This window comes from Branchiostoma lanceolatum, chromosome 7 (assembly GCF_035083965.1).
Source record: "Branchiostoma lanceolatum isolate klBraLanc5 chromosome 7, klBraLanc5.hap2, whole genome shotgun sequence".
Classification (NCBI taxonomy): domain Eukaryota; kingdom Metazoa; phylum Chordata; class Leptocardii; order Amphioxiformes; family Branchiostomatidae; genus Branchiostoma; species Branchiostoma lanceolatum.
In genome coordinates, this window is record NC_089728.1 from 17,803 (window position 1) to 36,029 (window position 18,227).

At 45.7% G+C, this 18,227-nt stretch overlaps 2 protein-coding genes across 2 annotated transcripts; both read left to right on the plus strand.

Annotated features, from left to right (window-relative positions):
• Positions 1 to 911: 911 nt before the first annotated feature.
• Positions 912 to 6,290, plus strand: LOC136438425 (lachesin-like). The gene is made up of 9 exons (XM_066433194.1): positions 912 to 1,053; positions 1,344 to 1,459; positions 1,657 to 1,911; positions 2,107 to 2,291; positions 2,475 to 2,601; positions 3,138 to 3,260; positions 3,532 to 3,717; positions 4,606 to 4,739; positions 5,247 to 6,290. The coding sequence occupies exons 1-9, from the start codon at positions 977 to 979 to the stop codon at positions 5,367 to 5,369; spliced, it is 1,326 nt and encodes a 441-aa protein (XP_066289291.1). The 5' UTR covers positions 912 to 976; the 3' UTR covers positions 5,370 to 6,290.
• A 1,933-nt stretch (positions 6,291 to 8,223) lies between these two features.
• On the plus strand, positions 8,224 to 17,755 carry LOC136438283 (irregular chiasm C-roughest protein-like). Its single transcript, XM_066433047.1, has 13 exons — positions 8,224 to 8,290; positions 10,666 to 10,971; positions 11,112 to 11,250; positions 11,379 to 11,536; positions 11,743 to 11,890; positions 12,144 to 12,259; positions 12,718 to 12,972; positions 13,168 to 13,352; positions 13,549 to 13,675; positions 14,359 to 14,481; positions 14,979 to 15,164; positions 15,866 to 15,999; positions 16,315 to 17,755. Exons 1-13 carry the CDS (start codon positions 8,224 to 8,226, stop codon positions 16,450 to 16,452), a joined length of 2,082 nt encoding a protein of 693 aa, XP_066289144.1. The 3' UTR covers positions 16,453 to 17,755.
• The last annotated feature ends 472 nt before the right edge of the window (positions 17,756 to 18,227 follow it).

Sequence of the window (18,227 nt, forward strand, 5' to 3'; positions counted from 1 at the left end):
AGGATCCTGAGGGTCAAGTGTGAGTCTGATGTTTTATACAGGATCCTGAGAGTCAAGCGTGAGTCTGATGTTTTATACAGGATCCTGAGGGTCAAGTGTGAGTCTGATGTTTTATACAGGATCCTGAGAGTCAAGTGTGAGTCTGATGTTTTATACAGGATCCTGAGGGTCAAGTGTGAGTCTGATGTTTTATACAGGATCCTGAGGGTCAAGTGTGAGTCTGATGTTTTATACAGGATCCTGAGGGTCAAGTGTGAGTCTGATGTTTTGTACAGGATCCTGAGGGTCAAGTGTGAGTCTGATGTTTTATACAGGATCCTGAGGGTCAAGTGTGAATCTGATGTTTTGTACAGGATCCTGAGGGTCAAGTGTGAATCTGATGTTTTGTACAGGATCCTGAGAGTCAAGTGTGAGTCTGGTATTTTATACAGGATCTTGAGAGTCAAGTGTGAGTCTGGTGTTTTATACAGGATCCTGAGGGTCAAGTGTGAGTCTGATGTTTTATACAGGATCCTGAGAGTCAAGCGTGAGTCTGATGTTTTATACAGGATCCTGAGGGTCAAGTGTGAGTCTGATGTTTTATACAGGATCCTGAGGGTCAAGTGTGAGTCTGATGTTTTATACAGGATCCTGAGGGTCAAGTGTGAATCTGATGTTTTGTACAGGATCCTGAGGGTCAAGTGTGAATCTGATGTTTTGTACAGGATCCTGAGAGTCAAGTGTGAGTCTGGTATTTTATACAGGATCTTGAGAGTCAAGTGTGAGTCTGGTGTTTTATACAGGATCCTGAGAGTCACGTGTGAGTGTTATCAGCCATGGGTAAGAATTTAATCTTATTTCCAATCTTAATATTAACTTAATTACTGCAGCCCTGTTTACGGCTAATAAACTCCTCTGCTCAACAGACCCGCCGGTGGTGCAGGTGCCGAGTCCGTCCGTGCACGTAAGGGAGGGCGAGCCGGCCAGTCTCAGCTGCATGGTGGACAGCAACCCCAAGGCTGACGTCACGTGGCGGAAAGTCGGAGGCAGTCTCCCGTCTCTTAAGATGCCAAGGTATGAAGATGACAAGACCAAATGTTTCACATGGACACAAAAGATTATATATTGGCCGTATCCGTACAGCCCCGATCCGAAGGAAAGAACAGAAAAGAAATAGCGCAAATGGAATGAAAAAGAGGGAATTACATTTTGAATTATCAAAGTGATTTAGAGCATTTTCGTGAAACTGAAACTTATACTGGATTTCTATCATATGTTGCATTCTTTTCCCAATGGTTGAAGATCTAGTATTTATTCATTTTGTCATAAGAAAAGACAGTGATTAATGGGTCTTTCTCCTTCAGGGAGCACGTTCTACATCTGCCGAAGGTGTCCAAAGAGGACGGTGGAATGTACCAATGTGAGGCTGATAATGGGGTCCCACCTCATGGACTAGGAACGGTCAACCTGCAAGTTTACCGTGGGTTTGCCATTAACTGATATTCAATGTCAAAATGCGAAATGAATAGAATAGCCGCAGATGGCTGGCCTATATGATATTGACGTTGTTTATGATATCTTGAAAACATATTATTAAGGAATAATTTGTTCCCATTTCTTTGAAACCGATACAACTATACAAGTCCTCGTGAATCTTTGCAACTGATTTGTCATTAGATGGTCCAATAATGGACTCCACGATGGAAGACGAGGTGACGATGCTGTACGGCCAGGACGACCAGTCCGTCCACTGTGTCGTCACCGGGAACCCCAAACCCCACATCCGCTGGCGGCGGAAGGATACAAGTCTGTACTGGGACAACCCGCTCCGCTTCCACCGGGTGCGGTACGACGTGCAGGGCACGTATCAATGCGTGGCTGCCAGCGACGGCTTCCGGGAAGTCACCAAGGACGTTTTTATCGATGTTGTGGGTCTGTGAAACATTGATCTGGGTTGTCCTTTTGCTTCCTACTCATCTATCTATGCCAAGGTTACCTTTTACCTTGATTGTGTCGGCCTCATAATCATGTTCTGTCGCAAACTGGCTTCTGATTTACAGAGATGCAATTTCATAAAGAGGGTCCTAACAATTAGGATCATTAATTCTCTTTGTCAATGTTCATCAGGTAAACCGGCCATTGGGAATGGTCCAACTACAGTTGCAGTGGTGGACGGAGGTACCGCGAGACTTCACTGCGAGATTCTCGGAGACCCGTTACCCGGCAGGGTGACCTGGTTCTGGCGGAACAACAAAGGGGTCGAGAATGTTGTCATGGCAACAGACTACGGGTTGTCAATCATCGAGAAACCGGTGAATACAAATGGCGTTGAAAATGCCGTTGTTTTGTACGAAGGGATGTAGTGCAGTAAAGAACTGGATAACAATAATCGGATATTCTAATCAACATGGGTTTTAATCCGACACATTTTTCCATTTCAAGCATTTCATGATTATTCTTCTATACATCACAAATTTTAGTCTTTTTGCCAACAGACGAATGACGGGACGTCCAGTACCGTCCTCCTGAAGGATGTCGGGATATCCGAAGAAGGGACGTACGTCTGTCAGGCCGCCAACATGTTCGGGGAGGCGCGGAGGGAAATCCGCCTGGAGGTGACAGGTGACAAATATGGCGTTAGGGTTTTTACAGGTGACAAATATGGCGTTATGGTCGGTACAGGTGACAAATATGGCGTTAGGATTTGTACAGGTGACAAATATGGCGTTAGGGTTTGTACAGGTGGCAAATATGGCGTTATGGTTTGTACAGGTGACAAATATGGTGTTATGGTTTGTACAGGTGACAAATATGGCGTTAGGGTTTGTACAGGTGACAAATATAGCGTAAGGGTTTGTGCAGGTGACAAATATGGCGTTATGGTTTGTACAGGTGACAAATATGGCGTTATGGTTTGTACAGGTGACAAATATGGTGTTATGGTTTGTACAGGTGAGAAATATGGCGTTATGGTTTGTACAGGTGAGAAATATGGCGTTATGGTTTGTACAGGCGACAAATATAGCGTAAGGGTTTGTACAGGTGAGAAATATGGCGTTATGGTTTGTAAGAATAGAAATTTTTGATGCCGAATGTTTGCGTCCGTTATGCACTAGTTAAGATACGGTGCTGACGTCATTCTGTTCTATATGTGTTAGGCACACCCGGATCTCTGGTGGTCATCGTAATCTCTATGACAACGGCGACACTGGGGCTTGTGGGAGCAGTTATCGTTTGTGTAGCTGTGAAGAAACGGTGGATCTGTGGGGAACAGAAACATGGTAGACTCAAGTTCCATATTCCAGAAAATTAGTAAACTCAACTTGAGAAAATTCAATATTCAAGACAGTCCATTTAAACACTGTTAAACGAATCTGACATTATAATTGACCTAGGTGTTCTTTTTCAACCATGGGTTCCCTGTCGCTTCTGGCATTGCCGCCTGTCGTCCATCCGGCTTTGCTAAACCTGCTTAACTATGAATAGATCAATGCGAGAAAGAAAAGTTGCTTGATATGACAAAAACCTTGGCTGCTTTCCCCCACCTTCCAGACACGTCTACGCTGTCCTCTACCCGCTCGATGCCTCCGGTCCCGAAGTCCGTGAAGAGGCTGGGGCATGGTACGAACGACTCCGGTGTGGAGGACCTGGAACTGCAGGAGTTGGACGGGACCCTGAAGCCGCGCCCGCCGCCTCGGGCTGGCAAGGAGTGGACGTCCGTGGGGCTGTCCTACACAGGTGCGTCTGTGGGGCTGTCCTACACAGGTGCGTCCGTGGGCCTGTCCTACACAGGTGCGTCTGTGGGGCTGTCCTACACAGGTGCGTCTGTGGGGCTGTCCTACACAGGTGCGTCTGTGGGCCTGTCCTACACAGGTGCGTCTGTGGGTCTGTCCTACACAGGTGCGTCTGTGGGCCTGTCCTACACAGGTGGGTCTGTGGGCCTGTCCTACACAGGTGCGTCTGTGGGTCTGTCCTACACAGGTGCGTCTGTGGGCCTGTCCTACACAGGTGCGTCTGTGGGGCTGTCCTACACAGGTGCGTCTGTGGGCCTGTCCTACACAGGTGCGTCTGTGGGCCTGTCCTACACAGGTGCGTCTGTGGGCCTGTCGTACACAGGTGCGTCTGTGGGTCTGTCCTACACAGGTGCGTCTGTGGGCCTGTCGTACACAGGTGCGTCTGTGGGGCTGTCCTGCACAGGTGCGTCTGTGGGGCTGTCCTACACAGGTGCGTCTGTGGGCCTGTCCTACACAGGTGCGTCCGTGGGCCTGTCCTACACAGGTGGGTCTGTGGGGCTGTCCTACACAGGTGCGTCTGTAGGCCTGTCCTACACAGGTGTGTCTGTGGGCCTGTCCTACACAGGTGCGTCTGTGGGCCTGTCCTACACAAGTGTGTCTGTGGGCCTGTCCTACACAGGTGCGTCTGTGAGTTTGGAAACTGGAGGACATTATCAACTTGGATCGGATGCTGAAGCCATGAAAACATTCAAGATGAACATTTTAGCGAGAGGTAAAGTGATATAGCACAAAGTCAATACGTTTTCCATAGCAGGTTCATAACCCCCATAATGATTATATTGTTGATAAGAGTGGCATATTTTGTAGCTCTAAGGTTGTCTTGTGTCCCCAGGTCTGGCACAAGTCAACGCGCTGCCTCCGTACGCAACCGTGGAGCGGCATCGGCCGGACGGGCAGGACATCCGGTCACGTGACGACATACCGGAAGAAGCTGCTATGGACACTGAGTACACTGAGCATCTTGCAGTGAGTATCTTTTGCTTTGAATAAAGAGTTTCTTAAAGTAAAGGTTATAACAGGATGAATGGCGACCTCTTGTGAATTTTCTTTAATCGCCTGCGATTACCTTTAAACTGTAGCAACTAACTTCACCGACATTACCTATGTTTTCCCTATCCGCATTAACATAGACTCACAGTGGAGAGTATCTTGTGCTTTGAATAAAGAGTTTCTCAAAGTTAAGGCAATCTCACGTTGAATTGCGACCATTTATGAATTACTTTATGCGCCTAAAATTGCCTGTAAACTTTTAGGAAATAACCAACTACATTACTTGTTTTTTGCACAAGGCTTTGTCTTATATACATTTTTTCAAAAAGTACATTATGCATATATTCATATTGCTATATCACGTCCATCTCTTTGTATTAAGTTATCCTCGAAGTGGCACAATTTTTGCCAAGTCACCTTTAGTCTAGATCATCATGAGTTTTAGATGTACATTAAATGCGCATCTCAATATCTGTCGCCAAGATGGAGGCTCCGACTCCGCCTCCTACGGACAACCTGGGACGGTGGAGAGCACGAGCGCCACCTGGCGGTCTGTCTGTGCGCAGCAGCATGCATGAGGCGGAGAACGAGGCAGAAAGCATCTGAGAACGTCTGTGGCAGAACAACACCACCTGGCGGCGCACCATGTATTATACAGTTCTAGTCCTGACGTCATCTTGGGATGCCACTGCACAACGCAACCATGAGGAAGGACGGACATTACATAACCAACTCACGGTGTAACCATGACGACGGACGGACATTACAGAACCATCTCACGACGTAACCATGATGACGGACGGACATTACAGGACCAACTCACGACGTAACCATGACGACGGACGGACATTACAGGACTAACTCATGACGTAGCAATGACGATGGACGGACATTGAATAAACTCGACATCGAACAGGAATAAATAAGTCATGAGATCCTCAAGTTTAGATAACCTTAGTAACCATGATTCTGCTGACTCAGATATTAGAGAAAATAGTCTTTCAAGTTAAACATAGACATTAACTCTTACGTAGTTAATACAAAGATAGCTAATTATGTGTTGTAAGAATGAATGAAAGTATTACTGTTGCAAATTCCTCTCTTGAAGAAAATCGTTGCTAATTCTTCTCTGTCTGAAGAACATTACCGGTTCTATTCAGAAGTCCTGCGAGATCAGTGTGTGCAAATTGATAAATGTTACGACCTATCTGTTAAATGTAGCATGTTCATCGGTGCTTCTGGTGTAATGAAAGATTTTCGACACGTTCAGCTGCATTAAATCAGTATTATGGACGTGATAGTAGCAGATCGCAAGGGGGCGTCTTTATTATACGGATTGTTTAGCTGATGTCGCGCCATCAGCAAGTAATCACATAATTCCGACGCCTGTAAATATCACCCTCCCTTCTCTGTGATTACCGAGAACAATGCAATGTCGTAGCCTCCAGGTCAATGTTCAAAGTCTCAATGTTATCTGTTTATTCAAACTTGACTTCGGCAATTTTCTAAAATTACAGAGTTAGTGACGTATTGAATCTATTGAGATTTCTATCCTTTTGCAATCAGTCTTGTATTGTGAACTTCACTGAGTGATAACCATATAACAGTGCCGTTCATCTGTACTTCACCGAGTGATAACCATATAACAGTGACGTTCATCTGTACTTCACTGAGTGATAACCATATAACAGTGCCGTTCATCTGTACTTCACTGAGTGATAACCATATAACAGTGCCGTTCATCTGTACTTCACCGAGTGATAACCATATAACAGTGCCGTTCATCTGTACTTCACTGAGTGATAACCATATAACAGTGCCGTTCATCTGTACTTCACCGAGTGATAACCATATAACAGTGCCGTTCATCTGTACTTCACCGAGTGATAACCATATAACAGTGACGTTCATCTGTACTTCACTGAGTGATAACCATATAACAGTGCCGTTCATCTGTACTTCACCGAGTGATAACCATATAACAGTGCCGTTCATCTGTACTTCACTGAGTGATAACCATATAACAGTGCCGTTCATCTGTACTTCACCGAGTGATAACCATATAACAGTGCCGTTCATCTGTACTTCACTGAGTGATAACCATATAACAGTGCCGTTCATCTGTACTTCACCGAGTGATAACCATATAACAGTGCCGTTCATCTGTACTTCACCGAGTGATAACCATATAACAGTGACGTTCATCTGTACTTCACTGAGTGATAACCATATAACAGTGCCGTTCATCTGTAGGGAAACATTGGATGACATTGGCTGATATGCTCGTGACGTGGCAAAGCGTGCTGAGCCGGTCCATAACTGATGCGTATGCGTTTATCGGGATATATGTATAAAGATATTAAGAAAATCCAAGAAAAAAACGCGTACGTTCAACAAATCACTCTGTAACGAACATCACTTTCAGCTGAAATACTCCATGTGGGATTTCCAACACGGCCGTCATAATGACAGGTGGCGGATTTTTAGTGAATCCTTAGTGCTGTCGGTATATTTGGGTTTGGTGAATATCAGCTGTTTCTTGCTTATGTGTGTATCTATTCCATGCCCCGAAAGGTGCATGACAATGACAAATTCCCTACACTTTCCGGCCTACATTGTAATGACAGAGTTACGCCACCGGAATGAATCGCTGCGGTAAACAGCACACGCTGATAAACATGGTGGACCCGCCTTGACTGCAGAGTAAGCTCGGAAATATAAAACCCATCAGGCGCGGCGTTCTGAATCTTGTTAATGCACCGACTGTTGGATAGGAGGGGAAATGCCGGGATGTTGTCCATTAAACGGCTTATATCATTTCTAAGTGGTCCATTTCCTTAAAATATGTGCACGCTAGCTTCGGGCTAGGGATAAGTTTGATATGAACGTCACATTGCATTTTTGAAGATCCCTAATCTAAGTACGTTCATATTTGTGAATTGTGCATTTTAGAATTATCTTTTTTTTCATTAGTTTGTGTGTGTTTTTTTGTGTGTGTGTATTTGTGAGTGTGAATTTGTTTGTGTATTTATCTGTGTGTTCGGTTGTGTGCGTGTGTGTGTGTGTGTGTGTGTGTGTGTGTGTGTGTGTGTGTGTTTTGTGTCTGGGGGGATTTGTGGGGGGGATTTGTGTGTGTTTGTATTTGTGTGTGTATGTTTATTCATCTTTGTGTGTGTGTGTGTGTGTGTGTGTGTGTGTGTGTGTGTGTGTGTGTGTGTGTGTGTGTATTTGTGTGTGTGTTTTATGCGTGTGCCTGTGTGTGTGGCTGTGTGTGTGTGGCTGATCAAAATTCCCAACAGCCTCTGGTAAAGGCCCGTCGTTCAGAAGCAGATGATGTGAATACGAGGCTAGCCCCACCCCCAGACGTCTGTACCATGTCCCCAGTGCGCAGGTTAACACATGCGCACAACGCGCACTGTCGGCACGTGACGAGACAACAGTGCCGTTTGGAAAGGAAAACATGGCGGCCGGGTGTCAGATAAGGCTGGAGTGTTTCCTCCTGTCCACCCTGCTTACCGTACACGTAGGTGAGTCATGCCGTATTTCACCTTAACTCTTTATATGGCCACGTCTCCTTAGCTCAGCCTGGCAGCAATGCACGGTTCCCATAGTACCCACACTAATGTGACCAACATCACATTCCAGCATGGCGTCCGTGGAACGGTTATCGGGTTGTGATTTTCTTGCCATCACGAAGCAAAATTATGGGAAGGCTGTAATATCAAATGGACATGATGGCTAAAAGCAAGAAGCATTTCATAGGAAATTCTCGTCAACGCGATTAAACCTGGGGAAGAGAAAGGGCAGATGGTATTGGATTATATCCGTAGATGTGATCTTATGCATGAGGGGTTTCTAGAGCCTGCTGTAGCCAGCCCGTAGCTAGTGAGCAGTTGAATGGTACATGCTAGAGTATGTTATTGTATGTATTGTATTGTATGAGTTGTTTTATGTTACACATTACAGACCCATGGTCTTAGCAAATACAGACTGCAACCTGATTACAGTGTGTAGTTAACCCTATCTATACCAGGCTTATGTGCCTTAATTTGGTATTCCGGGGAGCCAACTTCCATGCGATGTATGATCACCAAAGTTGCAGGCGTGTTGCACTCGTAGATCACTACTGTAATTTTGGTATCCTTATGACGTAATATGAAGTTGTTATGGCTTCACTTAATAGTATGTGATTTTATTGGCCAAAACAGTCTAAATAGGGTATTCCCCCATTAAGCTCATTTTTGCAGCAAAAATGCAACGAAAAAGGGGTCTGATTAATATCAAAGTCTGCTATGGACTGTGGAGGTATGTTATAGAAATGAAAATCTGTCTTTATCTATTCGAAATCTTTAGAGCTGTTTCATCAATTTCCGAACGATTTTTTGTACCTGTAATCATCTCAAAACGACTAGTGGTATGCGGGAAGCAAACCGTTTTGCTGTAAAGTCTGCGATCGGCTTATATACATGTCCAAAACTATCGATAACTCGATTGCTGAAAAACCCGGTCGGGGATCGAGACGCTATTACGCTCGATCCCCGACCAAAACTAAACTTCTGGTTACGTCACAGGGAGACTGACTGAATGTCCCGATAACTGTAGAAGAGTCAGTCTCCTGGCAGGTTCCGCTCTTAAGATTTATCCCTCCCATTTAAGATAATCCCACGCGCGGCACTTAGCTGAAGTATGTCCTCGTCCACATATTGGTATCATACTCGTAACGGTATCTTTTTATTTCTGTTGTCATAGAGAAGGGAAACTCTTATTGTCATTGCTGTTATTTGTCCTTAAGTTTAGGATTAAGAGGACATGCCATGTTTTGTTCATTCTGTAATAGTCTGCCATTGTTTCTCTAATGTTAATGAAATTATAACAAGGGATGATTCGATTCAGGACAGAATTCCTGTGTATACAAATCTTTGCTTCCCACTGTCCGTCTAACTTGAGGTAACTCTGCATGTGCCTGTTCGCACGCTGGTGACCGACTCTGCATGTGCCTGTTCGCACGCTGGTGACCGACTCTGCATGTGCCTGTTCGCACGCTGGTGACCGACTCTGCATGTGCCTGTTCGCACGCTGGTGACCGACTCTGCATGTGCCTGTTCGCACGCTGGTGACCGACTCTGCATGTGCCTGTTCGCACGCTGGTGACCGACTCTGCATGTGCCTGTTCGCACGCTGGTGACCGACTCTGCATGTGCCTGTTCGCACGCTGGTGACCGACTCTGCATGTGCCTGTTCGCACGCTGGTGACCGACTCTGCATGTGCCTGTTCGCACGCTGGTGACCGACTCTGCATGTGCCTGTTCGCACGCTGGTAACCGACTCTGCATGTGCCTGTTCGCACGCTGGCGGTTTTGTGCGTGACAGCAGACCTGAGCACGTCTTTCATTACGTCGGGAAGACCTCGCGACCCGGCCGATGTGTATCACGCGGTTTGAATATTTCATATTTGTCAGCGCAGCCTTTCTGCTTGATCTCCAGAAAACAGGGCCGCACTTTCGGGGGAGTATAATACAAGCTGCATTTTAAAGCAGATTATTTCAACTTCGGTTTGAAAAAAAGAGACAAATTTAAAGCAATAAAAACTATAAAAAGGAAATTAGCAAAATCAATTAATTATGGTCGTGCCACCACAATTGTAACAACACATTCCTCTAAAAACACACAGCTCACATCTATGCGGAACCGTGCCGCGAGGATATGGAAAAAGAGATATAGACATTGTAAACATTATGCAAAGCTTCCCTTGCCGGATAAGCGCTTCGTTATTGATAGTAGCTATTTACCTTGAAGCAATTTGTCGTTTTGTCTCAATGACCATGGATTCAGCTTCATCAGACGATGTCTCAATACTGAACTCTAGATCTCAGTTCAATAAAGCTTAATTCTGTCATTCCAGCAAACGGGGCTACCTACAGTTCTAGACCTGCACCGACAGCGGTGGTCAGTGGTAAAACTGCGATCCTGGAATGTGGTTTTGACGGTTTAGCTGAAGATGAAACCGTGATATGGCAAGGACCGGATTACAGAGTCATCTCGTACAATAGAAACGTCTTAAAGTTCTACAAACGTTACGTCATTGTCGGAGACACATCGCGAGGGGAATACAGCCTGCAAATCAGCGACGCACGGCTAGAGGATGATGGGAAATATAGCTGCTACATAGACCCCGCAGCGACCGCAGACGCCATTTTGACAGTAGTGGGTAAGTGTGCATGTTACCGATTTCTCTCCATTGCATGCACAGTGCCTCAATAAATACCAGCTACGTGATCTTTGACTTTCCTATGTATGATGTGTGCAAGGTGGATGGAGTTATGATTTTAACTGGATGGTCTTTTGTAGTTCCGATGTCCGGACCGCCAACCATAGCCGGCGGAGAGCTGACGGCCACGGCAGGTGAGCAGCTGTCCCTCACCTGCCGAGCGTCAGGTGGGCATCCCGCAGCTCGGCTCACCTGGCTGAACGGGACGCGTCCGTTTAGGTAGGTACACTGCTGGCATGGCCACATGGCGCTGCTCTTCTTAACTTTCAGTATCACAGGATTGGTAAATATATCAGACTGTTGCAGAGAAGTAGCATTGTAGCGTGATGTTGCCATCGTACTCCCAGGTCAGCAGTTGTTGAAAACAAAGAAGATCAAACCCTGGAGCTGTTCCTCCCGCGGCTGACGAAATGGGACGACGGCGCCAACTTCACCTGCCTGGCCGACCAGGGCTTTCCGCAACTGGCCAGGACAAAAGCCACGTCACGTGTTTTGAGAGTCAAGTGTGAGCATTTATCACAATTATACAATTTTGTTATACAATTGAGTCATACCTGAAGCTCTGATTTGTGCTATCGTCCAAAAGACCGTTACTAAAAATGAATAGATTAGATCATATGTCATACGTATTCGAATCAGCTTTAAGATAATGATAAATCTATAAGATTTGTGGCATGTAAAAATGTACTAACGTCATTACCTTTACCCCAGACCCGCCGGTGGTGCAGGTGCCGAGTCCGTCCGTGCACGTGAGGGAGGGCGAGCCGGCCAGTCTCAGCTGCATGGTGGACAGCAACCCCAAATCCACTGTGACATGGCGGAAAATAGGAGATAACCTGCCACCAATCAAGATGTTCAGGTACTGCACAAGAAACTTTGGACAATTGTTAACTATGTGTAAATAACTATAATTGTTAACGATGTGTAAATGACGGGTCTATTGAAACTGTTAGATGACAAACAAAGGTGCTACCCCTCATGATGGTTAGGTAAGAACTATAATGTAAATCTAAAATAAAGTTAATTATAACGTTAGAATTGTGTGAGTCAATACCAAAATTTTCATCAGATTTGGAACCAAACTTCATATTGTTTTGTCACAATTTCTTCAGAGACAACGTCTTGCAGTTCCCGAGAGTGTCAAAGCGGGATGGCGGACTGTACCAATGTGAGGCGGATAATGGACTCCCGCCAGCCGGCATCGGAACGCTTACCCTGCACGTGTACTGTAAGTGGTCATCACATGTACTGTAAGTGGTCATCACGTGCACTATAAGCAGTCATCACGTGTACTGTAAGCAGTCATCACGTGTACTGTAAGCAGTCATCACGTGTATTGTAAGCAGTCATCACGTGCGCTGTATATAGTCATCACGTGTAGAGTAAGTAGTCGTCACGTGTACTGTAAGCAGTCATACCACAACTGCATTATTGGAAGATAAAAGCAGACCAATGCCACATGCAGGTTTTGTCTCCGTTTGCTTGAACCGATGATGAGGTACTTTGTGAATGATGCTGGTTTCAAATCTTCTTGACCCAGTCCTATTTTCTCGTACCAACGAAAATGGCGATGAAAAATTGTCCTTGAGACGAAAACTAGTATTGACTGAGATAGATAATAGTATTGATTGATATAGATGATAAAATTAATTGAGATGGCTAATAGTATTCATTGTTTGTACGCAGATCCACCTGGCATTGAAGGACCAGCAGAAGACGAGGTGACGATGCTGTACGGCCAGGACGACCAGTCCGTCCACTGTGTCGTCACCGGAAACCCCAAACCTCACATCCGCTGGCGGCGGAAGGATACAAGTCTGTACTGGGGCAACCCGCTCCGCTTCCACCGGGTGCGGTACGACGTGCAGGGCACGTATCAATGCGTGGCTGCCAGCGACGGCTTCCGGGAAGTCACCAGGGACGTTTTTATCGACGTCGTGGGTCTGTGAAACATTGATCTGGGTTGTCCTTTTGCTTCCTACTCATCTATCTATGCCAAGGTTACCTTTTACCTTGATTGTGTCGGCCTCATAATCATGTTCTGTCGCAAACTGGCTTCTGATTTACGGAGATGTAATTTCATAAAGAGGGTTCTGACAATTAGGATCATTAATTCTCTTTGCCAATGTTCATCAGGTAAACCGGCCATTGGGAATGGTCCAACTACAGTTGCAGTGGTGGACGGAGGTACCGCGAGACTTCACTGCGAGATTCTCGGAGACCCGTTACCCGGCAGGGTGACCTGGTTCTGGCGGAACAACAAAGGGGTGGAGAATGTCGTCATGACAACACACTACGGGTTGTCAATCATCGAGAAACCGGTGAATGCAAATGGCGTTGAAAATGGCGTTGTTTTGTACAAAGGGATGTAGTGCAGTAAAGAACTGGACTAATAATCAGATAATCTAATCCATGTGGGTTTTAATCCGAAACATTTTCATCCGAAACATTTTCCCATTTCAAGCATTTCATGATTATTCTTCTATACATCACAAATTTTAGTCTTTTTGCCAACAGACGAATGACGGGACGTCCAGTACCGTCCTCCTGAAGGATGTCGGGATATCTGAAGAAGGGACGTACGTCTGTCAGGCCGCCAACATGTTCGGGGAGGCGCGGAGGGAAATCCGCCTGGAGGTGACAGGTGACAAATATGGCGTTATGGTTTGTACAGGTGACAATGACGTTATGGTTTGTACAGGTGACAAATATGGTGTTATGGTTTGTAGAGGTGACAAATATGGCGTTACGGTTTGTACAGGTGACAAATATGGCGTTATGGTTTGTACAGGTGACAAATATGGCGTTATGGTTTGTACATGTGGCAAATATGGCGTTATGGTTTGTACAGGTGACAAATATGGTGTTATGGTTTGAAGAGGTGACAAATATGGTGTTATGGTTTGTACATGTGGCAAATATGGCGTTACGGCTTGTACAGGTGACAAATATGGCGTTAGGGTTTGTACAGGTGACAAATATGGCGTTAGGGTTTGTACAGGTGACAAATATGGCGTTATGGTTTGTACAGGTGACAAATATGGCGTTAGGGTTTGTACAGGTGACAAATATGCCGTTAGGGTTTGTACAGGTGACAAATATGGCGTTATGGTTTGTACAGGTGACAAATATGGCGTTATGGTTCGTACAGGTGACAAATATGGCGTTAGGGTTTGTACATGTGACAAATATGACGTTTGGGTTTGTACATGTGAGAACTGTGGCGTTATGACTTCTAAGAAAAGAAATTTTTGATGCCGAATGTTTGCGTCCGTTATGCACTAGTTAAGATACGGTGATGACGTAATTCTGCTCTATATGTGCCAGGTACACCCGGATCTCTGGTGGTCATCGTTATCTCCATGGCAACGGCGGCGCTGGGGCTTGTGGGAGCAGTTATCGTCTGTGTAGCTGTGAAGAAACGGTGGATCTGTGGGGAACAGAAACATGGTAGACTCAAGTTCCATATTCCAGAAAATTAGAAAATTCCATTTTCAATACATTTTATTTAAAGAACACAATTAAAGAATTAAATACATGATGATCTGTAAATTATAAACTGATTTGTTTAACCCTGTTTAATGTCCTTAGAATGATCTCAGCCCGCGATATCTTTACATTTTTTGGAGACAATTGTCCTGGGAAACAGCTCGCACGCGGTGTAATAAATACTTCCAGCACAGTATCGTTTAACAGCCCGTCAAGAACTAAGAAATTTACAATTTTACTGGCTGATATCATGTCTAATTGTCCATGACAATCTTGTTCACTAGTGGAATGTAAATATATATATATATGCAAAATTTACTGAGGGGAATTACAACTCCTCACCGAAGACGGCTCCTCCCTCTTATTGGAAAGCCATTGTTACAAGTATCGACTACGAGAATGAGCTATCGCTGCGCTATAAATGACAAAAACCTTGGCTGTTTTTCCCCACCTTCCAGACACGTCCACGCTGTCCTCTACCCGCTCGATGCCTCCGGTCCCGAAGTCCGTGAAGAGGCTGGGGCATGGTACGAACGACTCCGGTGTGGAGGACTTGGAACTGCAGGAGCTGGACGGGACCCTGAAGCCGCGCCCGCCGCCTCGGGCTGGCAAGGAGTGGACGTCCGTGGGGCTGTCCTACACAGGTGCGTCTGTGGGGCTGTCCTACACAGGTGCGTCTGTGGGCCTGTCCTACACAGGTGCGCCTGTGGGCCTGTCCTACACAGGTGCGTCCGTGGGCCTGTCCTACACAGGTGCGTCTGTGGGCCTGTCCTACACAGGTGCGTCTGTGGGCCTGTCCTACACAGGTGCGTCTGTGGGTCTGTCCTACACAGGTGCGTCTGTGGGCCTGTCCTACACAGGTGCGTCTGTGGGCCAGTCCTACACAGGTGCGTCTGTGGGCCTGTCCTACACAGGTGCGTCTGTGGGCCTGTCCTACACAGGTGCGTCTGTGGGTCTGTCCTACACAGGTGCGTCTGTGGGCCTGTCCTACACAGGTGCGTCTGTGGGTCTGTCCTACACAGGTGCGTCTGTGGGCCTGTCCTACACAGGTGCGTCTGTGGGCCTGTCCTACACAGGTGCGTCTGTGGGCCTGTCCTACACAGGTGCGTCTGTGGGCCTGTCCTACACAGGTGCGTCTGTGGGCCTGTCCTACACAGGTGCGTCTGTGGGCCTGTCCTACACAGGTGCGTCTGTGGGCCTGTCCTACACAGGTGCGTCTGTTGGCCTGTCCTACACAGGTGCGTCTGTCAGATTGCAAATTGGAGGACACTTTTTCCATGGCAGGTTCCCGACCTTTATTATATTTTTGATATTTTGTAGCTCTAAGGTTGTCCTGTGTCCCCAGGTCTGGCACAAGTCAACGCGCTGCCTCCGTACGCAACCGTGGAGCGGCATCGGCCGGACGGGCAGGACATCCGGTCACGTGACGACATACCGGAAGAGGCTGCAATGGACACTGAGTACACTGAGCATCTTGCGGTGAGAATAGTTTTGAATAGATAAAGAGTTCTTTAAAGTTAAGGCAACCTCACATTGAATTGCGACCTTTTATAAATTACTTTAATCGCATTGCAAATTGCAAATGGTCAACGACATTACCTGTTTTCTGGGAATTATTTTGGATGCATTTTCTCAAAAAGTACATTATACATATATTCATATTGCTATGTTACGTCCATCTCTTTGTATTAAGTTATCCTCGAAGTGACAGAATTTTTGCCAAGTCACCTTTAATCTAGATCGTCATGAGTTTTAGATGTACATTAAATGCACATCTCAATATCTGTCTCCAAGATGGAGGCTCCAACTCCGCCTCCTAAGGACAACCTGGGACGGTGGAGAGCACGAGCGCCACCTGGCGGTCTGTCTGTGCGCAGCAGCATGCATGAGGCGGAGAATGATCTGAACGAGACCGAGGCAGAAAACATCTGAGAACGTCTGTGGCAGAACAACGCCACCTGGCGGCGCATCATGTATTATACAGTTCTAGACGTCCTGACGTCATGTTGGGATGCCACTGCACAACGCAACCATGAGGAAGGACGGACATTACAGAACCAACTCACGACGTAACCATGACGACGGACGGACATTACAGAGCCAACTCACGACGTAACCATGACGACGGACGGACATTACAGAGCCAACTCACGACGTAACCATGACGACGGACGGACATTACAGAGCCAACTCACGACGTAACCATGACGACGGACGGACATTACAGGACCATGTCACAACGTCACCATGACGATGAACAGACATTAAATAAACTCGTCATCCATCAGGGCTGCATAGGTCATGTGATCTTCAAGTTAAGGTAACCATAGTAACCATGGTTCTCGTCGCGTAACGTATGTAATTTGTACGTGGAAAGAAGTCATCGTACGTGCGTGCCGCTGCTGATGTAGGTAGTAGAGAAAATGGTATTTCTTGTTAACCTCTCTGATAAAAAACTGACTTTAATTTTCAAATTATAAATACAAATACAGCTAATTATGTGTTATAAGAATGGATGAAAATATAAATAAGTATTACTGTTGCTAATTCCGCTCCCGCGAAAAACAATTATCGGTTCCCGGTCTTGTGTGGTCAGTACACCGCTCTTCAAGCCTATCTGTTATCGATAGCATGGTCATCGGTGCTTCTGGTGGGATAAAAGATTTTCAACACGTTGGACGTGATAGTAGCAGATCGCAAGGGGGCGTCTTTACCATACGGAATATTTGAGCTGATGTTTGTCAATTCGAAGCATCTTTATCGTCGTCATCAGCAAGGATGTCAGTGAATATCGACTCTCCTTCTCTGAACTGTTCGAATACTTAAAACAGCGTAGCCTGTTTTTTCAAGCTTCACTTAACAATTGTCTACATATTGCAGATTCATTAATTACAGATATCTTGAATCCTATAGGATCTTCATCATTTATTCAAAATCCTTCATTCAGCAGAAGTGAAACATTGGAGGGTTTTTCTCTGATATTCCTGCGACGTGGCAGAAGGTACCGAGCTAGTTCCTAACTGATACGCTAGATGTCTATAGAAGTATGCATCTTTCAGCTACACCTGTATGCTACTAGTGTTGCAGAAATTCATCACTTAAAACATTAGTTTATGTCAGAAGGTTGTGTCTAGGCTATTAAGACTGGGGCAAATAGTTAGAAAATCTAATAAACGCTTCCATATCCGTTCAACACGAGTCATTTCCAATCAATATTACTGCCTACAAGGCTGAACTTTGTGTCTGCTCCGACTCTTTACTGGAGTAAGCAATATAGATAGATAGAAGTGACACTTTCAACATGGCTGTCATAATAGCAGGAAACGGATAGCTAGTAGTTCCTTACGTCTGTCGGTATATCTGGGATTTGGTGTATATCAACTAGCCTCTACCAGGCTCCAGAGGTGGTTGGGAAGAGTAGAGATCGGTCAAATAGACAGATAACATGCCAGAGCAGTTAGTCGGCCAGTTCGTACAGGTTGTCACCTCGAACTAACTCTTCTGGCATATTATCTGTCTATTGGACCGATTTCTACTTTTTCCAGCCACCTCTGGAGCCTAGTAGAAGCTAAATATTAGCTGTTTCTTTGTTCTTTGTATCAGATTATGAATTTGGGCTTGGAGAGAGTTCCTCCTACCGTCATGACACATTTAGAGCTTTGCAACTTTAATGCAAATGACTTCCACATTTACAGCACAAATTCATT